This window comes from Myxine glutinosa, chromosome 10, assembly GCF_964187855.1.
Source record: "Myxine glutinosa chromosome 10, kmMyxGlut1.1, whole genome shotgun sequence".
In the NCBI taxonomy this organism is placed as follows: domain Eukaryota; kingdom Metazoa; phylum Chordata; class Myxini; order Myxiniformes; family Myxinidae; genus Myxine; species Myxine glutinosa.
This window is the reverse complement of record NC_136270.1, coordinates 127,654,840-127,680,713: the sequence shown is the minus strand read 5'-3', so window position 1 is coordinate 127,680,713 and position 25,874 is coordinate 127,654,840. Positions and strand designations below refer to the sequence as shown.

The window sequence follows — 25,874 nt, the reverse complement described above, 5'->3', positions numbered from 1 at the left end:
CTCTAGATTGTTTACAGTGTTGTCTCTAGATTGTTTACAGTGTTGTCTCTAGATTGTTTACAGTGTTGTCTCTAGATTGTTTACATTGTTGGCTCTAGATTGTTTACATTGTTGTCTCTAGATTGTTTACATTGTTATTTGTAGATTTGATTGTCGATTTTTTTTTAATTTTGGAGATTGTTGTGTCATGTTAATTGTATCAAAAGACAAAAATGAGGATTTTAGTCTTCATTAAACAATACATTTATGTATTCCCATTCTATTTAAGGTGGTTTATAAAATTGTGAAAAGTACTAAAAAAAAGAACCCACACTGTGTATCCAACGACCCAACAGTTAATTATTGTGTCCTCTCTTGATTGTCTTCCTTGTGGGTTGTTGCCAGATGGAGTTTCCTCTCCTTGGTGCCGCTGCTGGTGCGTTCTTGATGGCCATCAGTTCCGTTGGTATTCAGCTTGTGATCATCCCCTTTACACCGGGTGGCTCTTCAAGAAGAGAGATTATAGCTGGGGTGGTCTGGCTCGCCGGCGTAGTGGGTGCAGGAGATGGTTCATGCTGTGCGGGTCCCATTTAGCTTATTATGACAATGAGGGACCAGTTGAGCGACCGCATGGCCACATTGACATCCGACGTGCGAGGTGAGAGTGCTATATGGGAGGTAAGGAAGGGGCACGGGTATATCACCACAATAAGTTACATTCTCGATGTACACAAACCTGCCATTGTTCCAGATGATCAAGTTGTGCCTTTTGTGACAAGTTTCAAATTCCCAATGGAACTGACAAAAAAATCATCACATAGTAATAACATTTTTTCAAACAATTTGCTTGCATTTGTCTTGTCTCTTTGTCTGTTTAATGCTTGCACAAAATAGAAACCTGTATCTTCTTTGCAGACAATGCAGATGGTACTGATGGTGATTCCTTCTTTCATTGTTTGCAGTGGGCCCAGCTGGCCAACTTCATTGCAATTTGCTAACACGGTGTGCTTTCTACCCTTTCACAGGGAGATATTGTACCATCCAGAGAAAGAGCAGGAGATTGAGGTGGTGATGGATGACCAAGTGCACCGGCTTTCTGCACCCAATGCCAAAGAAGCCAGGTGTGTTCTTGTGTGGACGAACAAACACTTACACGTATTGTGACCTATGACCATGGTCCTTGTGTTACGTGGTCCTCCCGGTGACTACCTGGTCTCGGTGACCCCCGGACCGTGAGAGGAACTCCGCCAGAAAGATCTATGATTTATACGCTTTCGTAACGCAATCAATATGAACTTCAGTCAATAAGAAACCCCACACCAAGGATCCGGAGTAATCAATAATATATTCCCCCAAGGAATCAACAACCATCAACAATCAATATTACAAAGATGGCCATCTTACAAATGTGTCCCCCCCTGTCCCCACTCACGACCACTTGGGTCACTGTCCCTCACAATGTCTCTCTTCTCCGCACACGGGCGGTTGAACGAACCCCGGGCGGACGTGCTCCAAACGTGCACGTCTCGTACCGGGGACAGCTGCTGCAGCGCACACCTCCTTGCCAAGCAACGGGGCAAAACCAAGCGTGGCTTGCAACGCGCGCGAGGCCCAAGGTGCGACCCGTACGCGTCCTTGTAGACGGTGAGGCCAACTGTGCCGGACGCTTGGTTCCGTGCACAAACCCACGGCGACTTGACGTGTAAATGGGTAGTTACACGTCCCGGTAACTCCTCTCGCCAGACGGGCTTTTAAACGCAGCTTTCCCCACGCTGCTCAATATCGATACCGCTCTTCTCGGCGCTGGGCGAGGAAGAAGAAGAGAGTCGCCGCTTCTCCCGGACCTCGTGTCTTTTCTTCTTCCGTTTCCGGTCTCCTTTTCCCCAGAAGGGCTCCTGACCCTTTAATCACAACAACCTTTAATCGACTACACATTAATAAGCAAAGACCTGAATAGTAATTCACATAAATCTGTAACACTCCCCCCTTTCAAGAAAGAAAGTTTGAACCCAGCGAAAACTTTCTTTGCCGGCCAACTTGGATAAACAAACCAGATAACTCACACCCCCAAATCATCAGTTCCCCCCGGGCACAATTATCACTTAAAAATAAAGCAACAAAATTTCACCAAAACCCCTAGATTAATTCACTCTGGACCAAGCGTCAACCACTTCTAGTTTCTCTTGAATGACGGTTAAGAGGTGGTGACCAAAGCCCCAAAGTTAAACCTCTCGATAGCACTTTTTCGGTAGGCCCAGCTGAATATTCCCTACATGGACGCCTTAAGGAATGTGGAGTTCACGGTTAGTCCGGGGAGGAAAGTTCATTACATGGACGCCTTTAAGAATGTGGAGTTCACGGTTAGTCCGTGCAGGAAAGTTCACTACCTGGACGCCTTTAAGAACGTGGCGTTCACGGTTAGTCCGTGTAGGAGCCCCGGCTCGGCGGCTCCCCCGTATATAGTGCTTCAACTTCGCCAGACTCCTAACAGTTACGGTGGGACCCCTTGTCCCAGCCGTTACCTGACTGGCGGTCTCCTTCTCGTCCAGTGCTCTGACATTCATTCTTTCGGGAGGTGCCGTAACTCTGGGAGCCTCCATAGTAATATCGGCTGCTGCCAACCCTAAAACTACTGCCAAGTTGTCCTCTTCTGTAGACCTCTCGACGCCTACGAAATGCCTTCCCTACTGTTATGGTCCGACCCTCCAAATCCTTACCATTCCAATTCTTCTCTGCCTCTCTGGCGTCTCTTGTGCTTGCAAACGTGACAAAGCCGAACCCTCTTGACCGTTGCGTTTCCCTGACTTTTTCCACCCGCACTTCCACCAGCGGCCCATATCTGTTGAAGACAGAGGTCAGAACTTCTTCCTCTGTGTTGAAGTTCAGTCCCCCTACAAATAACTTGGAACTTTTGTCGCCGTCCCAAGCGGGGGTGGTGTTATTTCCCCTGCGGGACTCTTTACCCACCCTCGGGTTACCATAAATTTGCCCCCTGGCCAAATCATTCCCGATAATCACAGATACTCCCTCTACAGGAAGCGTGGCTTGTAAACCGACGGTGACCGGTCCTGACACCAAATCGGATTCCAAATGGATGACATGAAGTGGGGCACTAACACAGCCACCGATCCCTTGTAACCGAACACTATCACCAGTTGCGGTACTCTTTGACAATGGCAAAATGCCTTCAAGCATTAAGGATTGATGGGCTCCTGTGTCCCTCAAAACCCTAACCGGTCTTGGGTTAGTCAAGTCTCCCTTGAGTGAGACCAACCCCTCATAAATAAATGGTTGGTAACTCTTCTGTGGGCGATTTCTTAAGCTTGCCATCGCATTCGGAGTGGTAATAGTTGGACTCCGCTCTGGGTTTTCCCTTTTCATGAGGTAACAACTGGACATCAAGTGTCCAGGTTTTTTGCAAAAGGCGCAAGTCGGCCCGGAGGAAAAACTCGTGGTCTGCCTCGGGCCCCCCGAAAAATAAGTTTGTCTTGGGCCCGTAGCCCCCTGATTTCGAACCGTTCGGGTATCAGCGTTGTCCCCATAATCATCTCGAGGCCGCCGCCATGTATTGTCGTTCTCCGCACCTGCTGTTCCACACCTCCCCTGCGGAGATCTAGGCGAGGAGTTAGGTTCGTGGACCCCTATCCGGTGTGTTAAGGCATAATCATCTGCCATGCTGGCTGCGTCCCACAACTTCGGTACTTTCTTTTCCTGCAGGTACACTTTGATGTCCTCGTGGACACACTGTTGAAATTCATCCACCAGCATCAGGTCACGCAATGCTTCGAAGTCATTCCCGACTCCTTTTGACTCACACCACCGATCAAACATGTTTTCTTTCACTCTAGCAAACTCCACATGGGTCTCACTCTCCCTCTTCCTGGCATTCCTGAATTTTTGCCGGTAAGCTTCCGGAACCAACTCATAGGCTTTGAGGATATGCTTCTTCAATACCTCATAATCTGCACATTGGTCCATTGGTAACGCCGAATAAATCTCTTGAGCTTTACCCACCAGCACACTTTGCACTACTATGGTCCAGGCCTCCTCCGGCCAGTTTAACTGTCGAGCCACTTTCTCAAAGTGTGGAAAAAATTGAGTGACTTCCTTTTCACTGAAGGGTGGAACCAGCCTCACATGTCTGCCCACCTCCCAGGTGTTCTGGCTAGGTGTCGACCCCGTCAGCAAGGGTGGTACCTCTCCCCGTTCTCTCATTACCTCCAGCTCCTTGAATTTAATCTCTTGCTGAAGCGCCAGATCACGTTCCTTCAACTCCCTTTCGGCTTTTCTCTCCTCTGCTTCGAGTTCCCTGGCAGCTCTCCTCTCCTCTGCTTTTCTCCCTTCTAACCTTTCCTGGAGTTCTCGTTCCACTCTCCTTTCCTCTGCTTGTTTCTCTTCTCTCCTCTCTTCTGCTTTCCTTTCTTCTTCTGCTCTTTCCTTTTCTGCTTTCCTTTCTTCTTCTGCTAACCTTTCCTGGAGTTCTCGTTCCACTCTCCTTTCCTCTGCTTGTTTCTCTTCTCTCCTCTCTTCTGCTTTCCTTTCCTCTTCTTTTAACCTTTCCTGGAGTTCTCGTTCCACTCTCCTTTCCTCTGCTTGTTTCTCTTCTCTCCTCTCTTCTGCTTTCCTTTCTTCTTCTGCTCTTTCCTTTTCTGCTTTCCTTTCTTCTTCTTTTAACCTTTCCTGGAGTTCTCGTTCCACTCTCCTTTCCTCTGCTTGTTTCTCTTCTCTCCTCTCTTCTGCTTTCCTTTCCTCTTCTTTGATCCGTTCCTGGCTCCGTAATTGCAACTCCAGTTTCCGGAGCTCAACGTCTTCTGGTTCTTCGGGTAGCCACTGCCAGGCTAACTCGTCCCATGTTCCTAATCCCACCATAGACTGTATCACCGTGGTCTGCAACTCTGCCTTCCTCAAATTAGTTCGGACCTCCAAGTTAAAATGTTTGGCCAATTTCAAGAGGTCCGCTTTTAGTAACGCTCGGAACTGTGCCTCACTAGGTGTTACCGCAAAGTTCTGTGCAACAAACGCCATGGTGACTATCGTTAACACCTGTTAACCTTCACCCAAGACTTTACCACAATTTCTCAAAAATTTACCAATTAATAATTAATTAATTAATTTTAATTAATAAAAATTATTATTTTATTATGTTATACAATTTTATATCCCGGAATTCAATTGGACGAGCCCCCAATTCTGTTACGTGGTCCTCCCGGTGACTACCTGGTCTCGGTGACCCCCGGACCGTGAGAGGAACTCCGCCAGAAAGATCTATGATTTATACGCTTTCGTAACGCAATCAATATGAACTCCAGTCAATAAGAGACCCCACACCAAGGATCCGGAGTAATCAATAATATATTCCCCCAAGGAATCAACAACCATCAACAATCAACAATCAATATTACAAAGATGGCCATCTTACATATGTGTCCCCCCCTGTCCCCACTCACGACCACTTGGGTCACTGTCCCTCACAATGTCTCTCTTCTCCGCACACGGGCGGTTGAACGAACCCCGGGCGGACGTGCTCCAAACGTGCACGTCTCGTACCGGGGACAGCTGCTGCAGCGCACACCTCCTTGCCAAGCAACGGGGCAAAACCAAGCGCGGCTTGCAACGCGCGCGAGGCCCAAGGTGCTACCCGTACGCGTCCTTGTAGACGGTGAGGCGAACTGTGCCAGACGCTTGGTTCCGTGCACGAACCCACGGCGACTTGACGTGTAAATGGGTAGTTACACGTCCCGGTAACTCCTCTCGCCAGACGGGCTTTTAAACGCAGCTTTCCCCACGCTGCTCAATATCGATACCGCTCTTCTCGGCGCTGGGCGAGGAAGAAGAAGAGAGTCGCCGCTTCTCCCGGACCTCGTGTCTTTTCTTCTGCCGTTTCCGGTCTCCTTTTCCCCAGAAGGGCTCCTGACCCTTTAATCACAACAACCTTTAATCGACTACACATTAATAAGCAAAGACCTGAATAGTAATTCACATAAATCCGTAACACTTGCTTTATGCTGGAATACCACCTTGTTGTCTGCTGCTATCCTCACTGACAAAAAAAACAAAATGCTATCCTGACTGTTCCGATGTCCAGACAGGATCTTTATCCTGTGCTAAGCGCAAAAGTGGGGTTAAGCAATTTGGTTCAGTCTGTCTGTCTACAGACGTCAGTCTATGATCTATGAACTATGAAATTTAAATTGAATTATACGTTTTGAACAATATAGAACACAGATCAGAACATGAATCGGAACACGAACCTGCAGTTCAGCAGTACTTCCCATACAATTTTCAAAATTTAGTGGCAATTTCGTCCTGATCGCGCATGCGCAGTGCGCACAGTGTAGTAAGGTTATTGTTTCAGCCTATCTGACAATCAAGCTAAATTGAAAATCATTCCAACAAGGAAGCTTTGTTTTTAGGGACGTCATAAAGAACACAAACAACAGGCCAAAATAACTAAGGTGTTGCAAAAGACGGTGCATCAACAGTGGTAAACTTCCGAATTTTTTACCTTCAGCCTTTAAAACTTTTATTTTATTTCAATTGAACATTATTGTCACGTCAGGCAGGCTCCGTTAACACGGGAAATGTCCATTGTCCCAGAAAATGGCCAAAATATTTCTAATATATTTCAAGTGACTGCGGTCACTTAAATTAATCTACTCTTTCCTGCTTCCCAAGGTCGTCCAAATAAGCCGAAATTGATGTTACACACACAGGAGGCAGATGGATGGAACACATTTCTTACCTTTTTATGAGGTTTATTTATGAAGATTATGGGGGGAAAGGTGGACATGTCGAGCAGTTCTGAACAAACCATGTGGATCAACAGCCAAAAAGAGGGAAATGGGGCCACACAAACATATTATGTACAAGAATGAATGAATATGAATGAATATGAATGATCGTTTTAAGGCCATTTTCCCTGCTCGAGCAGGGGTTAGCCTTGTGGGCCCCATGAGCTCATGGTTCCCTGTTTGAGGCAATGTTGGCCATGTTTTTATGGCCGGATGCCTTTCCTGACGCCAACCCTTGGTCGCCTCTTACGATGCGCAGGGATACGGTGTACCTATTCTAAATCAGGGTACACACCGAGATCATTCATCCCAGCAAGCTGGTACTCAATTTGCACGACCTCGGAAGGATGACAGGCTGAGTCAACCCCCCTGGGGTTAATTCAATGATTGACCGGGATTCGAACCCAGGATCCTCGGATCCCAAGCCGGCACCCTAACCGCTAAGCCAACACCAGGCTATATTATGTACAAGGATGAGAAATAAATCGAACCCATACAAGGTGCCACAGATCGCACTTAGGCCAAAAAATAAATATACCAGCTGATCGTTTGGATTTTTTTCTTGACCTTGATCCGTCCCCCCGTCCGTCCCCCCGTCGTCGTCGTCGTCCCCCCATCCAAAACCTTGATCTTTTCCACCCCTGTCAATTCACCTCAGATCCACTTTTTTGAAATATCGACTTCTCTCATGGAAGTCCTTGCAGTGTCCATGTGTTTTATACTTCTCCCACCCCCACCCCCTTCCCACGCCTCCTCCCCTCAAGCCCTCTCCCTCCCACAGATCTCCCGATGTCCCTGCTCTCAAATGTTGTGTTTGTGTGCTTCCCCCTCTCTCCCCATCTTGTCTGCCGCTCCCCTTATTATATGTTTTATGTGTCAGTTTGTTCTTTTTTGTGATTAATGTTAGCTCTTTCACGAGCCTTGTATCTTGTATACAAATAAATAAATAAATAAATAAAGAACTCACCTGGTGTGTCTGCACAGACTTAACAGAGCTTACTCTATTGGGGGCATGTCACCCTTTGTTTGGAGTTGGTTTTTTTTAATGCCATCTAACACACCCTCCCTGTCATGCGTCACGTACGGAGCTTCCGTTGCACCAATCGAGGCCTGCTGGGGCCTCCCTTGTCCATTCACACCATGCGGTATCTCTGCTCCAATGTTCCCACTGTGTGTGTGTGTGTGTGTGTGTGTGTGTGTGTGTGTGTGTGTGTGTGTGTGTGTGTGTGTGTGTGTGTGTGTGTGTGTGTGTGTGTGTCTGGGCCATAACGTTTTTACCATTTGAGCAAATCATCAAATTTTCAACAAAGCTTTATCTATCTATAATTCCAGTAATCTCTGTACGTCTGTACGTTTGTACGTCTGTTTGTCTGTGACCGCTGTTTCTCGACAACCACGGGTCCGATATACTTTTAACTTGCCAGGTATATTGCTGGGGACCCGAGGATGTGCCTTTTCAAGGTTTCATATTAATCGGACAATTACTTACCGAGCTATGTCCAAAAAACGATTCAACCAATCAGAGAGCAGCGAACGATCGCGTGTGCCGAACGTGGAGGACACACTCTGCCTCGGATGGCACATTTGAGAGCGTATTCATTTATTTCACGTTTGCAAACTATGTTGGCATTAAACTATGTTTTAAAACTAATAAAACCGAATTTGCGATTCATTCGCTTTCCTGCGCGTTTGTGCACGCGATGGCGATTTCTTTACCAGACTCCGGAAGCCGTTCGCTTTGGACCAAACCATTGCATGTAAATAGAGGGGGGGGATTGTCACCGTACTCGCAAGCCGTTCGCTTTGGACCAAACCATTTCATGTAAATAGAGGGGGGGGGATATAATTTTAGATATAGATATAGTACGGGCAATGCCCTAGTCTATCTATAATTCCAGTAATCTCTGTCTGTACGTTTGTCTGTGACCGCTGTTTCTCGACAACCACGGGTCCGATATACTTTTAACTTGCCAGGTATATTGCTGGGGACCCGAGGATGTGCCTTTTCAAGGTTTCATATTAATCGGACAATTACTTACCGAGCTATGTCCAAAAAACGATTCAACCAATCAGAGAGCAGCGAACGATCGCGTGTGCCGAACGTGGCGGGCACACTCTGCCTCGGATGGCACATTTGAGAGCGTATTCATTTATTTCACGTTTGCAAACTATGTTGGCGTTAAACTATGTTTTACAACTAATAAAAACTAATTTGCGATTCATTCGCTTTCCTGCGCGTTTGTGCACGCGATGGCGATTTCTTTACCAAACTCCGGAAGCCGTTCGCTTTGGACCAAACCATTGCATGTAAATAGAGGGGGGGGATTGTCACCACTCGCAAGCCGTTCGCTTTGGACCAAACCATTTCATGTAAATAGAGGGGGGGGATATAATTTTAGATATAGATATAGTACGGGCATGCCCTAGTTATGAGAATGTGGAGAAGACAAATGAATAATTTTGTCAAAAGGTCAAAGGTCAGAGGTCAGTGTCACCTAAAATCAATTTCATCCAATTGACCTAAAATTCCAATTTACCATTTGAGCTTTGTCATTAAATATTCAACAAAGCTTTATTATGAGAATATGGAGAAGACAAATTTATAATTTTGTGAAAAGGTCAAAGGTCAGCGTCATACAAAATCCTCAATTTCCATGAAATTGACCTGAAATTTTAGGGAATTTGCATATTCGGTCACTGAATTGGTTCACCAATCAAAAGCTTGAATCTGATTGTATTTTTTTTTTAGATCAAAAGGTCAAAGGTCAAGGTTGCAAAAAATCGTCAATTTTCACCTGATTGGCCTGACATTTAAAGAATTTTCATTTTGGATCACTGAATTGGTAAACTAATGAAAAGCTAGAAGCCAATTTTTTTTTTTAGATCTAAAGCTCAAAGGTCAAGGCTGCATAAAATCATCAATTTTCATGTTGTATTTTTTAAATCTGTTTTCTTTATTTTGAGCATATTATTTGAGAAGAAGAAGAAGAAGACCTCTGCATACAAACGGATGCAGACGGGCTTTGCATTTTCAGATGCTTTCTAGTTAGATGTTGTTATAAGTAGTGCTTTGGAACCGTTTCAAATGAATATTTTGTAAATGATAATTTGTTGATATTTTTATTATTTCCATTTTTGGGGGGTGGGGGGGTGGGCGGGGGGGGGGGGGGGTTGGGGGTTTCTGGGTTTTTTGGGGGTTTTTTTTTATTTAAAGAATTGAGGCTCAATGAGGAGCTAGAACTCAGAATGGACCAGGAGGTAACAGAAGGAAAATAACATTGGAAAGAAGAGGGAGCAGGGGAAGGGAGAAACACCAGGAGCAGGGGAAGGCGGAGGAGAGGGACAAAATAGAGGGAGACCTGGAAGAAGATGGAATATCCTACTATATTAAATACAATTTTCCGTATGTACATGTGTGTGTGTGTACATCTGAGATTCATAAGAAAAACAGGGCTGGGCCAATCTTCACCAAATTTTGTCTACGTGTTGGTAGTACCCAGGGTCAGGTCATGGGAACAAACACTCACTGAGGGAAGGGGGGAGGACTTGCCAATGCTCACGAAGGGAGTGGGTCGGTGGGTGTTTCTAGTGGAGAAGAATGATAGGAAGAGTAGGAGGAGGATACAAGGGGTAAGCAAGCTGGGTACATGTAAAAGTATGATGGGGGGGGGGGGGGGGGGAAGTGGAGAGGCGGTTGATAGGGGGAGACTGGTGCACCGATCAATCCATATACCATAAACAGGTACCTCCAACATACACCAAGCAGGTATCTCCAACATACACCAAGCAGGTATCTCCAACATACACCAAACGGGTATCTCCACCATACACCAAAACGGGTACCTCCACCTTACACCAAACGGGTACCTCTAACGAGTGATTCAATGATAAACAAAATAGGTACCTCCAACATAATGTAACCCAAACATAAGCATACCAGTGGTCCATTTAGGGGATAGGTTTATCACTGAGGGACATCATTTGGAGGAATACATGAAAATGTACAGTTTGACTTAGGACTAGCTCCATGCCTTTGGAGAACACAAATCTCCACAGTCTCTTACGCCCTCTGCCTATGATGTAATTTCCCTGTCTGTGATGTCACTTGTGAAAGACTTACTCACCGAGCCATGCTCACTTTACCAAAGATATCTTCAGTTTGCTTTGCGAAATGTAATGATATCCATTGATCTCAATGCTGTCCATGTAGTATAGCATGCATGAATACATACTGGATTACAATAGACTGCAGGTAGAAGTTATACCTTGTAATCCCAACTCTTAAAGTGTGGTGTTGTGAATTTTCACCAACACGTCACTCTCCCAATGTGAGTCTGACAAAGTTTCATAAACCCATCAACTTAAGAGCCTTGAGTGTGACACATATCAAAGTAGTGAAGTGCAGTTTGATAGAACAGTGATTAACAGGTGTCTGTGTCTATCTACTAAATTTACATTCTAAGTCTCTTGTACTCCAATCACCTGTCTCTGCCTTTCTTTCCCCACGGCCCATTTTCCGCCACCAATACTACAAGGCGGTTGCTTTCTGTTCTTCGACAAGTGCACGACACCTCGGAGCTCGAGTTGCAGCACACGTTCCAGAGCAGCCCTAAACGACACCCTGTCCTGGTGAGTACCACACTTCACCACACATTCCCAAAGATAAACACACTGCTACTATCTCCACGTTTAGTGTGTGTCGGATCTATGTGCTCGGTGCTCAGTGGGTCTCCTCGCTTGGTGCGTGGTGGCTTCTGCGCTCCTTGTGTGGTGGGTCTCCACGCATTGTGCATGGCGGGTCTCCGCGCTTTGTGTGTGGTAGGTCTCCGTGTTCAGTGCATGGAGAATCTCGGTTTGTAGCCAGTCTCCTTCCTTCTTGCACTGCCGGTCTCCTCTCTTCATGGTGTCCGCCGTTGCTGCTCGGCGGGTCTCCGTGCTTTGTGCGTGGCGATCTCCACGTTGGGGGCTTGGGGAGTCTTGGTGCATGTTTGGTCTCCTTCCGTCTTGCATGGTCGGTCCCCTCTCTTCATGGTCTCCTCCGTTGCTGTTTGGCTGGTCTCCGTGCTTCATGCGTGGTGGGTCTCTGCATTTGGTGCATGGCGGGCCAGTTTCCTTCTTGCACGGCCGGTCTCCTCCTTTCGTGCGTGGCAGGTCTCCAACTTTGTGTATGGCGCAGGTCTCCAACTTTGTGTGTGGCAGGTCTCCAACTTTGTGTGTGGCATGTCTCCAACTTTGTGTGTGGCATGTCTCCAACTTTGTGTGTGGCATGTCTCCAACTTTGTGTGTGGCATGTCTCCAACTTTGTGTGTGGCATGTCTCCAACTTTGTGTGTGGCAGGTCTCCAACTTTGTGTGTGGCAGGTCTCCAACTTTGTGTGTGGCAGGTCTCCAACTTTGTGTGTGGAAGGTCTCCAACTTTGTGCGTGGCAGGTCTCCAACTTTGTGTGTGGCAGTTCTCCAACTTTGTGTTTGGCAGGTCTCCAACTTTGTGTGTGGAAGGTCTCCAACTTTGTGTGTGGCATGTCTCCAACTTTGTGTGTGGCATGTCTCCAACTTTGTGCGTGGCAGGTCTCCAACTTTGTGTGTGGCAGGTCTTCAACTTTGTGTGTGGCAGGTCTCCAACTTTGTGTGTGGAAGGTCTCCAACTTTGTGTGTGGCAGGTCTCCAACTTTGTGTATGGCATGTCTCCACCTTTGTGTGTGGAAGGTCTCCAACTTTGTGACTTTGTGTGTGGCAGGTCTCCAACTTTGTGTGTGGCATGACTCCAACTTTGTGTGTGGAAGGTCTCCAACTTTGTGTGTGGCAGGTCTCCAACTTTGTGTGTGGCAGGTCTCCAGCTTTGTGTGTGGCAGGTATCCAACATTGTGTGTGGCATGTCTCCAACATTGTGTGTGGCATGTCTCCAACTTTGTGCGTGGCAGGTATCCAACATTGTGTGTGGCATGTCTCCAACATTGTGTGTGGCATGTCTCCAACTTTGTGTGTGGCATGTCTCCAACTTTATGTGTGGCAGGTCTCCAACTTTGTGTGTGGAAGGTCTCCAACTTTGTGTGTGGAATGTCTCCAACTTTGTGTGTGGTGGGTCTCCATGCTTTGTGCATGGTGGGTCGCCACTCTCGTGTTGCACATCAGGAACACTCACCACAATTACAAATGATTGTATCCAAAAATGATGACTGCATGGTGATGAACAGAAGTTGTGAAAGACCTTCAAAGAAACCAAATGTGTTTGTAAAGCATTTTATTTGATGCTGAATAGAGAAATAATAATTAGTAGTATTAATAATGATAATAGTTAATATTTTCTTGTAGGGAGCCCTGGACATCAGTAAAGACAGTGCCATCTGTACGAATGAAGTTGCCGACAGGTGAGACCGCGTTTGTTGAGATTACAAAGTCATTCACAGAACCTCAATTAATCGATCTCTTTGGGAAACCATTGGAAAGTTTGTTCAGAGTATTATTCCCTCCCTGTCTCTTTCCTTCCCTCTTTGCGAAACAAATGCATCTTTCTGCTTGATTTTTCTATGGTGTTATTATTGAGACAACCGATCGTGACTTAGTGTCCAACAGTTATGAGCCTGCGCACGCGAAGGAAAAAGCGAGGTTGATCAATCGGTTGGGTACGCCCATACGTGTCTGCATTTTGTTAAGAGCGTACATCAAAAACCGTTCAACGGAGGAAATCTAAACTTCACCACATGCTATATGACCATTTGATATAGTGCATATTGAGTGTACATTAAAAACCGTTCAATGGAGGAAATTGAAACTTTACTACATGTTATATAACCATTTGATATCGTGCTTATTGAGCGTACATCGAAAACCGTTCAATGGAGGAAATTGAAACTTTACCACATGTTACATGGCCTTTTAATATAGCATATATTGAGCATAAAACTGTTCAACGGAGGAAATTGAAACTTTACCACATGATACATGGCCATTTAATATAGCACATATTGAGCGTACATTAAAAACCGTTCAATGGAGGAAATTGAAACTTTACCACATGTTACATGACCATTTAATATAGCACATATTGAGCGTACATTAAAAACCGTTCAATGGAGTAAATTGAAACTTTACCACATGTTACATGACCATTATGGTCACATGACGATGGGACGGAGAGGAGGGGCGACCCCCATCTATACCACACACTTACCCGTGTGTACCAGCCATATAAAGGCAATATGATGGCACCGCCATCATTGCCCGAGGAGACTCGACATCATCACATGACCATTTGATTTTGTGCATATTGAACGTACATAGAAAACCAATTATTTTGAGGTCAACATAGGCCAAAAGGTCAACATGGGCTGGATTTCTAAAATCCTCAATTTTCATCTGATTGACTTGAAGTTTGAAGATGATTTACATATCAAGTCACTGAATTCAACCACGAACGATTTTTGAGATCTACAGTCGTGTCCAAAAATATTGGCACCCTTGCACTTTTTTCAAATAATGCACCATTTCCTCCAGAAAATTGTTGGAATTAAAAAAATATTTTCATATCGACCTGTGTTTTTCTTTGGTTTGCAGTGGAACAAAACAAAAAAAGCTGAAAAAATTACTAAATCTTAGCTTATTCTACACAGAAATCCTAAAATGGCCTGGACAATATTATTGCCACCTCTTTGAAGTTGTTAGAAATAATTAGATTTCAAACAGGTGATTCTTCTTTACTTTGGAATTTAACTCACCTGTGGTGAGTTGCAGGTGCCTGCAATATAAAAAATCACCCATTCAACCTGTATCAATAGAAAAAAGGTGTAATTCTACTGTTTTGTGTCACTGTGTGTACCGCAATGAGCATGGAGAAAAGAAAGAAACCAGAGAATTGTCTGAGGAGGTCAGACACAAGATTGTAGACAAGCATGGACACTCTCAAGGCTACATGTCCATCTCCAGTGACCTTGATTTTCCTGTGTCCACCGTACACAATGTTATCAGGAAGTTTAAGGCCCATGGCACTGTAGCCAACCTCCCTGGACGTGGCCGCAAGAGAAAACTTGATCGAAGATTGCAGCGAAGGATTGTTCGAATGGTGGATAAAGCACATCGATCAACTGCCAAACAGATTCAAGCTGACCTTCAGACACAAGGTACGACAGTTTCAACTCACACCATCTGTCGCCAACTCAATGAAAGGGGGTTCTATGGTAGGAGACCCAGGAGGACCCCACTGTTGAGAGAGAGACATAAGAATTGGCGTGACTGAAGTTTGCCAAAACACACCTAAACAAGCCAAAATCCTTCTGGGAGAATGTCCTGTGGACAGATGAGACCAAATTAGAGCTTTTTGGTAAAGCACATCATCTCTATGTTTGGAGAAAACAAAATGAAGCCTTCAAATAAAAGAACACCTTCCCATAGAGGGGGTTCAGTGATGTTTTGGGGTTGCTGTGCTGCCTCTGGCAGTGGGTGCCTTGAATGTGTGCATGGAATCATGAAATCTGGAGATTACCAAGGAATTTTGGAGCATAATGTTGAACCCAGTGTCAGAAAGCTGGGTCTCCGTCGAAGGTCAGGGTTTTGCAGCAGGACAATGACCCAAACACACTTCATAAAGCACCCAGGAATGGTTCATGACAAAATGCTGGACTGTTCTGAAGTGGCCAGCAATGAGTCCAGATCTAAATCCCATTGAACACCTGTGGGGAGATCTGAAAAAATCAGTTTGGAAAAGGCACCCTTCAGATCTGGGAGAACTGGAGCAGTTTGCACAAGAAGAGTGAGCCAAACTGCCAGTAGAGAGGTGGAGGAAGCTCATTCATGGCTATAGGAAGTGCTTGACTGCAGTTTTGTCCAAAGGCTGCGATACCAAATATTAAGTCGAGGGTGTCAATAATTTTGTCAATGCTATTTATTTTTCTTTTCTGATATAAAAGGATATATTCAGTTCTGAATCAAAAACAAAGATTCTGTAATATTAACAGTGAAATAAAGAATTGTTCAGACCAAATACTTTTGACAATTTCAACATATTTTTAGAGAAAATTGTGAGTTATTTGAAAAAAGTGCAAGGGTGCCAATATTTTTGGCCACGACTAACAACATAAGGTAGAAATTTCAAAAATAGAAAATTTTCATCCGATTGACTTTTTGAAGATAATTTGTGCATTTGGTCATTTAATTCAACTACAAATTATTTTTGAGGTCAGCATAGGTCAACAGGTTAACAACATGCATTTAAAGGCCATTTTCCTTGCTAGAGCGGGGGCTAGCCTTGCGGACCCCATGACAATCTTCTCCATTTTACCCTATTTTCTGAATCTCCCCTTGTTAACCCCCTTGCCCGCATTTCTTTTTCCACCACCTTTAGCCAAGTCTTTCTCGGTCTTCCCCGTCCTCTACTTCCTTCTACATTCATTTCCATTACTCTTCTCAACCAGTCACTTTCATCCTTCCTCAACACATGACCAAACCATCTCAACCTGTTCCTCTTCACAGCATCAATCACAGGCTCTATTCCCATCATCTTTCGCAATTCATCATTTGTCTTCCTCTCTCTCAACGATACTCCGCACATCCGTCGAACCATTCGCATTTCCACCCTTTCCAACCTTCGTTGCTGCTCTACGTTCATTACCCATGTCTCGCTCCCATAAATCATAACACTTCTCACACATGCAGCATACACCTTTCCCTTCAGCTTCAACGACACTCCCCTCATCATCAGCACGCCACTCAGTTCCCGAAACTTCTTCGCAACAGGTCAACATAGGCCAAATTTATTAAATCTTCAATTTTCATCCAATGTTTAGTTTGGTTTCGTTTCATCCGATAGGCTAAGGTTCGTAATAGAGCTGACACACTTACACACATGGACATACTAATGAGACAAACACTGAACACAACCACTGAGTTTGGGGGAAGTGCCATCACTAACGTTACTTCCTAGGATACTCTGGGTACCAGTGACGTCATAATAATGGCGCCGCTTTTCTCACCGTACTCTGCGGGGCATTTCCTCAAGAGGAATTTCCTCCTCCCCGTGGATGCCAACCGATTGGCATTGTCCGTGCTCTATCCTTTTCAATCAAGAAAGCAGCACGTCCCGTTTTTAAAGTCTTTGGTATGACTCGAACCTACCTGTCCAAACCGGAATGGGTGTTTTTTAGGAGACACCATCTCCTTACTGGATGGCCATTGGCTCTGTACAGGAGCTCATCCACCCTTTGGAGGTGTAGTCTTTAGTCCTGGTAAGGTGTAACAGTGAGGAGTGTCCGTTTAGACTCTGACAACCTGACCATGCGCCAGGTAGCATGTTACCAGTTAGGTTACATGTTACTAGGTTACATGTTACCAGTGGAAGTCCCAAAAGACTGACCTGACCTCAAACGATTTCCTCTGCCAGGCTGAACAGTTTACGTTTTGTATCCCACTGATTGGCCAGATTTGTATCCGGACCTGAACCAAAATCTAATCAATTCGTCCATGTCCCACAACCAACCTGGCCACCAAATGTCATCCGAATCCCTTCATAACATTGAGATATCCTACTCCCAGAGAAACAGTGGTGAATACATAACCTCCATCCACTTTGGTGGTGGAGGGAATAATAAATATGGCCAAATTGTTCACCACCTTCACCTTCTCCCATCTCGATGTGTGGTCCATGGCCGCTCTCTTCTCCTCACCCTATTTCGTCCCTTTTTCTTCTTCCCATTCTTCCCACACTACTCTAAACGTTTTATTTCTTATCCTCTTCCCCTTTCTATCCTCGATTTTAATTTTCTAGTTTCAGCCCACAATAGATGATCCTTGTGAATACATTAAGTTGTGGGATTGAATTACAAGTTTAACCAGCTGGTTACATCATTCCTGAAATGCGTCTATGCCACTTAATGTGCAGTCACACTATAACGTATAGCAGTAACTTATGCCGACGTATGTGAATTTTCACCAACACGCTGGTGTACGTTGACATAAGTTAGGGGTAGGTTTGGTATAAGTTGTATACGTTAAAAGCACGCTGGTATAAGCTGGCATACGTTGTTGTACGCAGAGGCCGAAATAAATTTTTGTGCATACACAAAAATTTTGGGCGTATGCCGACGTCCTCTTCATAGGTTAGGCATACGTTAGGCATACGCTAGACATACGCTAGACATACGTTAAATACGTTAGAGGTAGGTTACTCATACGTCGAGATACGTTGGCATGAAGGTGTACCGTACAGCTAACTTATTGATAACCTATGAGTAACTTACTTCTAACCTATATCTAACCTATATCTGACGTATCTGCAACGCATATTGACGTATTCAGACGTATTAGACGTATGTCTGACGATGGAGTAACTTATTGAACGTGTTTCTACCGTACAACTAGCGTATTATTGGCGTTTTGCCAGCGTTTTGCGGTCACTGTATATATGGGGGCCTTTGAGTAGCTCACCATCACTTCTCCACCCATCATCAGAGAAGATGGAGGATCCTGAGAGGCTTCGACAAGAATACCAACGAGTCGTTCTCCAACATCAGTATGACATCATCGAATTGGCACTTCACCAGATCCGTGCCAATAGGATGAGGAGGAGAAGAGGTCAACGACGGGGGAAGGTCTGGGTCAGACCATGGATCGGGATCGGGGTCTGGATCTTCTTCGTTTTCTTGGGTGCCATGTTGATGTTGATAGCTCGCGGTACTGTAGAGATCGGCGCCGTATTTATGCAGAACGTCACGTGATCGTCGGCAACACGCCGAGCATGCTGCGCATAGGTTTCTCATAAGTTACTCATACGTTGGGCATAAGTCGAGAACGCTGGACATACGCTGGCCATACACTGTGATACGCTGTGATACGCTGTCATAAGTTATATATAAGTTAGTGACAGGTTACTAATAGGTTAGACATACGCTATGTATACGTTCAATACGTTATGCATACGCCCAATTTATTCATGCTGTATAATTTTCGATGCTTTTTTTGGCGTATGCCGGCCGACGTGTTGACATTATTTTATGATTTTTCATAAACTAGATATAAGTTTCTCTAAAACGTCATAGTGTGACTGCACCTTTACGAAGGGGCCCCTGACCCACAAAATATTGGTTGTTAATATCGCCCATATAGGTTTGTGGAGGATGTGGTGGGACAAACACTGCAGTTGCTGCAGATGTGGGGTGTTTGTTGATTGAATCAGGATTAACGAAGGACTTGGTTTTTTGTGGTTGGGGGGAAAAGGATGGAATTGGAGAATGCCCTTTCCAAGTGTCAAATGCTCTCTTGGACTGTGAGCGGCCATGCTCACCTTGGAAATGAAAAGCCAGCAAGTTAGGCCACACTGAGAGTTGACATGGGCAAACAGCCAATGAGGTGGGGAGAACTTCCTGCGAGGTTGGTTGCTGGTTTGTTACTTCGACGAGTTGAGGAAATAGTGCGACAGGGTGTGGTGGTGTGGTGCACCTGTATTTGAGTTAGTCATGATGCATGGGCACCTGTTGTGGTTTCCTGGAGAGGGTGGTCTCACTCGCTTGTCCTGCATATCAGCCTCGCCATGTTGTAATCCTTGCCTGCAGTTGCTCGGACTTCTGACAAATGCTTAGACTTTCCACAAGGTCATGTGAACCTCGTTACAGACTCGATGGGTTCTTAGTGACTTTGTGTGAACTACGTTGTTGCCTCACGGGTGCAAATTTTGATATTTCTAGCATTTGTTGATTCAAATATTTAAAAAATCTTTTATTGGAGTTTTGAGAGGGCAAGGAGGGAGTGGAGGGAGGCTTATAAAGTATATAAATCCAGCATATGTAAAGTACACTGCATACTCCATGTAAGAGTGGTCCCAGTATATGTAAAGTACACCACATGTAATGATATGAGTGGTCCCAGTAAATGTAAAACACACCACATGTAGGAGTGGTTCCAGTATGTAAACCAGGCCACATGTAAGAGTGGTCCCAGTATATGTAAAGTACACCACATGTAAGAGTGGTCCTAGTATATGTAAAGTACACCACATGTAAGAGTGGTCCCAGTATATGTAAAGTACACCACATGTAAGAGTGGTCCTAGTATATGTAAAGTACACCACATGTAAGAGTGGTCCCAGTATATGTAAAGTACACCACATGTAAGAGTGGTCCTAGTATATGTAAAGTACACCACATGTAAGAGTGGTCCCAGTATATGTAAAGTACACCACATGTAAGAGTGGTCCTAGTATATGTAAAGTACACCACATGTAAGAGTGGTCCCAGTACATGTAAAGTACACCACATGTAAGAGTGGTCCCAGTATATGTAAAGTACACCACATGTAAGAGTGGTCCTAGTATATGTAAAGTACACCACATGTAAGAGTGGTCCCAGTGTATGTAAAGTACACCACATGTAAGAGTGGTCCCAGTATATGTAAAGTATACCACATGTAAGAGTTGTCCCAGTATATGTAAAGCACACCACATGTAAGAGTGGTCCCAGTACATGTAAAATACACCACATGTATGAGTGGTCCCAGTACATGTAAAGTACACCACATGTAAGAGTGGTCCCAGTATATGTAAAGTACACCACATGTAAGAGTGGTCCCAGTAAATGTAAAGTACACCACATGTAAGAGTGGTCCTAGTATATGTAAAGTACACATGTAAGAGTGGTCCCAGTACATGTAAAGTACACCACATGCCAGAGTGGTCCCAGTATATGTAAAGCACACCACATGTAAGAGTGGTCCCAGTACATGTAAAATACACCACATGTAAGTGGTCCCAGTATATGTAAAATACACCACATGTAAGAGTGGTCCCAGTATATGTAAAGTACACCACATGTAAGAGTGGTCCCAGTATATGTAAAGTACACCACATGTAAGAGTGGTCCCAGTACATGTAAAATACACCACATGTAAGAGTGGTCCCAGTATATGTAAAATACACCACATGTAAGAGTGGTCCCAGTACATGTAAAATACACCACATGTAAGAGTGGTCCCAGTACATGTAAAATACACCACATGTAAGAGTGGTCCCAGTATATGTAAAGTACACCACATGTAAGAGTGGTCCCAGTACATGTAAAATACACCACATGTAAGAGTGGTCCCAGTACATGTAAAATACACCACATGTAAGAGTGGTCCCAGTACATGTAAAGTACACCACATGTAAGAGTGGTCCCAGTATATGTAAAGTACACCACATGTAAGAGTGGTCCCAGTATATGTAAAATACACCACATGTAAGAGTGGTCCCAGTACATGTAAAATACACCACATGTAAGAGTGGTCCCAGTACATGTAAAATACACCACATGTAAGAGTGGTCCCAGTACATGTAAAATACACCACATGTAAGAGTGGTCCCAGTACATGTAAAATACACCACATGTAAGAGTGGTCCCAGTACATGTAAAATACACCACATGTAAGAGTGGTCCCAGTATATGTAAAGTACACCACATGTAAGAGTGGTCCCAGTATATGTAAAATACACCACATGTAAGAGTGGTCCCAGTACATGTAAAATACACCACATGTAAGAGTGGTCCCAGTATATGTATAGTACACCACATGTAAGAGTGGTCCCAGTACATGTAAAGTACACCACATGTAACCACATGTAAGAGTGCTTGTATTGAAACTATTGGGAATGAATGATGTAATTCCTTCTTTCCTTCTCGTATAAAAATAAAAGTTTCATTTAAAGGTTTTTTTCTTCCCACAAATTGGTGAAAATGAAGTTGTCCCGGATGTGTATTTACGAGCATCGAATGTGTTCATCATGCACGAGTTTCACATTTTTCCAGCTTGTGCGAAGCCTGACTCATTGTTCCTCGATTACTCATCAGTTTTTGACTTTGAGGCACCTCATACCTGGTGGATCACCTGACGCATACCTGCCTCGGTTATCCTGCCATTTTGTGCCATTTTGTCCCCCAGACCGAATTCCTTTGGCATCTCGACCGGATGTCGCTCTCTGCAGTGTGACGCCGACACGGCCGAGGAATTGCGATGCTGGATCGCCCTGCTCCACAGAAGCAAAGCCGACCTGAGTGGGAATGGCCACGGGATCGTGATGCGAGGTGAGCTGGACTGCTCTACCTTCCTCCTCCGTGTCGCCATATTGTTACCTGTCGCCTTAAAAAAGTTATGGACGGATTCGGACGATACCTGGTGGACAGGTTGGGTGTGTGACACGGACGAATTGATTCGACTTTTGTGAAGATCCGAATCCGGATTACATTTTAAATGCTGGTGTTTCATATGCAATCCCTGGCTGGTTGCATCATTTCTGGGAGCACGGCTGTGCCGCTGATGCGGTGCCCCCTATTACCAGTAAGCTGGTACTCATTTTGCCAACCTTGGAAGGATGACAACCTGAGTCAACCCACCTGGTGTTATTTCAACAGAATGATAGGGGCTCAAACTCAGGACCCCAATATCTCAACCTTAACCGTTAAACCAACACCTGCCTATTTTTAAGTGGGTCTTTACCTTTGAGAGATGGGGCCAAAAACAATTGGCCAGGTGTTGGTTATATACAATATATTGCAGTTGTGGATGGATGATGACAAAACCAGGTGAATGGGTTGGTTGGGTGATCAGAACAAGGCGATTACCTTTTGGTTCAGGTGTGGTTTCAGATCCGGCCTATCAGTGGATACAAAAGGTAAACTGTTCACCTGGTGGAGGTATGCTCTCCACATAATTGAGTGATGTTCTCGTTATTATTCCATATTTTGTAATATTATTCCGAACAGAATAATAACAGTTCTGTTGATTATTCTGCATTCACAGTTTGTGTATTCGTAGCTGATTGGGACAAAACCCAAATATTCACATTTCCTGGAGACTCTGACAAAGTGCTTGGTGTTTCCAATTGTGCCAAAAACGTTTTATCAACATCTTAAACTTTCTTTTATTCATCTGAAATAACTCGTTTTAAAGTTCTTACACCTGCGATGAAAAGCAAGAGGCCTATTAGAAAGAAAGAAAAACAACCATTATGCCTCATTCTCTCTCTGTACCTCATTCTCTCTCTGCACCTCATTCTCTCTCTGCACCTCATTCTCTCTCTGCACCTCATTCTCTCTCTGCACCTCATTCTCTCTCTGCACCTCATTCTCTCTATGTACCTCATTCTCTCTCTGCACCTCATTCTCTCTCTGCACCTCATTCTCTCTCTGTACCTCATTCTCTCTCTGCACCTCATTCTCTCTCTGCACCTCATTCTCTCTCTGTACCTCATTCTCTCTCTGTACCTCATTCTCTCTCTGCACCTCATTCTCTCTCTGCACCTCATTCTCTCTCTGCACCTCATTCTCTCTCTGTACCTCATTCTCTCTCTGAATCTCATTCTCTCTCTGCACCTCATTCTCTCTATGTACCTCATTCTCTCTTTGCACCACATTCTCTCTCTGCACCTCATTCTCTCTCTGTACCTCATTCTCTCTGCACCTCATTCTCTCTTTGCACATCATTCTCTCTCTGCACCTCATTCTCTCTCTGCACCTCATTCTCTCTCTGCACCTCATTCTCTCTGCACCTCATTCTCTCTCTGTACCTCATTCTCTCTCTGCACCTCATTCTCTCTCTGCACCTCATTCTCTCTTTGCACCTCATTCTCTCTCTGAATCTCATTCTCTCTCTGCACCTCATTCTCTCTCTCTTCCTCATTCTCTCTCTGCACCTCATTCTCTCTCTGAATCTCATTCTCTCTCTCTCTGCACCTCATTCTCTCTCTGCACCTCATTCTCTCTCTGCACCTCATTCTCTCTCTGTACCTCATTCTCTCTCTGAATCTCATTCTCTCTCTGCACCTCATTCTCTCTATGTACCTCATTCTCTCTTTGCACCACATTCTCTCTCTGCACCTCATTCTCTCTCTGTACCTCATTCTCTCTGCACCTCATTCTCTCTTTGCACATCATTCTCTCTCTGCACCTCATTCTCTCTCTGCACCTCATTCTCTCTCTGCACCTCATTCTCTCTGCACCTCATTCTCTCTCTGTACCTCATTCTCTCTCTGCACCTCATTCTCTCTCTGCACCTCATTCTCTCTTTGCACCTCATTCTCTCTCTGAATCTCATTCTCTCTCTGCACCTCATTCTCTCTCTCTGCCTCATTCTCTCTCTGCACCTCATTCTCTCTCTGAATCTCATTCTCTCTCTCTGCACCTCATTCTCTCTCTGCACCTCATTATCTCTCTGCACCTCATTCTCTCTCTGCACCTCATTCTCTCTCTGCACCTCATTCTCTCTCTGCACCTCATTCTCTTTCTGCACCTCATTCTCTCTCTGCACCTCATTCTCTCTCTGCACCTTATTCTCTCTCTGCACCTCAATCTCTCTCTGTACCTCATTCTCTCTCTGTACCTCACAATAACCAATTGGATGATAAGATGGAGGATCAATGGAATGACTCACTCCTCCATCCACTTTATAACTTTTATTACGTCATGTTTTTTGTTTCTATCTTGACCTTTTCCTTCGGCCTCCTACACTTTTAATGCCTCCACCGCCAAAGTCGCAGGAGGCAATGTTTTTGGGGTTGTCTGTCCGTCCGTGCGTCCGTCAATGCGTCTGTCCGTCCGTGATAGGTTTTCGTGGCCGCGTTAACTTGAGAACACCTGAAGGGAACTACGTCAAACCTGGTACAAGTATCTATCTATAATTCCAGTAATCTCTGTCTGTACGTTTGTACGTTTGTACGTTTGTCTGTGACCGCTGTTTCTCGACAACCACGGGTCCGATATACTTTTAACTTGCCAGGTATATTGCTGGGTACCCGAGGATGTGCCTTTTCAAGGTTTCATATTAATCGGAGAATTACTTACCGAGCTATGTCCAAAAAACGATTCAACCAATCAGAGAGCAGCGAACGATCGCGTGTGCCGAACGTGGCGGGCACACTCTGCCTCGGATGGCACATTTGAGAGCGTATTCATTTATTTCACGTTTGCAAACTATGTTGGCGTTAAAATATGTTTTACAACTAATAAAAACGAATTTGCGATTCATTCGCTTTCCTGCGCGTTTGTGCACGCGATGGCGATTTCTTTACCAAACTCCGGAAGCCGTTCGCTTTGGACCAAACCATTGCATGTAAATAGAGGGGGGGGGGATTGTCACCACTCGCAAGCCGTTCGCTTTGGACCAAACCATTTCATGTAAATAGAGGGGGGGGGATATAATTTTAGATATAGATATAGTACGGGCATGCCCTAGTATATAATGATGTAAAGATAAACGGATTCGATTATGGGGTCAAAAGGTCAAAGGTTAGAGGTCCCGTTAGGTGAAAATTCTGTTACTGCGCTAACTCGTGAACCAGTGATGGGATTTCAACCAAACTTGGTACAAGTATATATTATGATGTAATCATGTGGGTGGAGGAATATCGGTCGACATGCAACGTCAGAGTGACATTGCAGTTTAAACTTGCTTTAGGCCTACACTTTTATCTGTCACATACACATGTTCAAGGTTGATTGACATGTCTGACCTGACACTGACCTGACCTTTCCACTGCCCCAGTGGAAATTCTCTCATGTTGCCTGTCTCATCCTTGCCAAGGCTGGTTGTACAAGGGACCCAGTGGACACTCCCAGAAGCCTTCACTCCTGCAGCTGAAGCGCCGGTGGTTTATGCTTAATACGGACTGCCTGGAGTATTATCGGACGTGTGAGCCCCATTCACCCATCATGGGCGCGCTCACCCTCACGAGTCTGTGCTCAATCGTGCCCCCAGACGAGCAAGTTCACAAGAACACAGGTACCATGTTCACATCCGCGTGTGACTCGATCTTCAGTCAAACTCTCTAATACGTTTGTGGACCATCACTCATATGCGTTACACTCGTCTCTGAGAGGAGTTTGTTAACAGCATCTTGTTTTAAAATGAAGGAAATTAGCAATTGCACCTTTGTTGCATCCTCCCTCAGTTTTGTTTTTGAAAAATCTTCAAGTTTCCACAGTGTTGATGTTGAGGGTGGTGCTCGTACATTTTATCATCTGTCGGTTTTTTCCTAATTATTGATGTTGGTAATTAATGCAATGATACTGATATTTCTGCTCCTCTTCCTTGTGGCCACTTGACGTATACTTCAGCCTTCGGTGCTTATTACCCTCGCCAGAGGAGAGGCTAT

The 25,874-nt window shown here is 44.8% G+C and overlaps 1 protein-coding gene across 5 annotated transcripts in view; it reads left to right on the top strand.

Moving 5' to 3' along the window:
* Window positions 1-25,874, top strand: part of LOC137433757 (unconventional myosin-X) — a 401,142-nt gene that overhangs the window by 347,488 nt on the left and 27,780 nt on the right. For all 5 annotated transcript variants that reach the window (XM_068126040.2, XM_068126039.2, XM_068126037.2 and 2 more), the window contains 6 exons: window positions 385-637; window positions 1,005-1,100; window positions 11,306-11,399; window positions 13,082-13,137; window positions 21,668-21,810; window positions 25,304-25,501. In XM_068126040.2, the coding sequence (XP_067982141.2) occupies window positions 385-637; window positions 1,005-1,100; window positions 11,306-11,399; window positions 13,082-13,137; window positions 21,668-21,810; window positions 25,304-25,501 (840 nt within the window). The remainder of the gene's footprint in view (window positions 1-384; window positions 638-1,004; window positions 1,101-11,305; window positions 11,400-13,081; window positions 13,138-21,667; window positions 21,811-25,303; window positions 25,502-25,874) is intronic.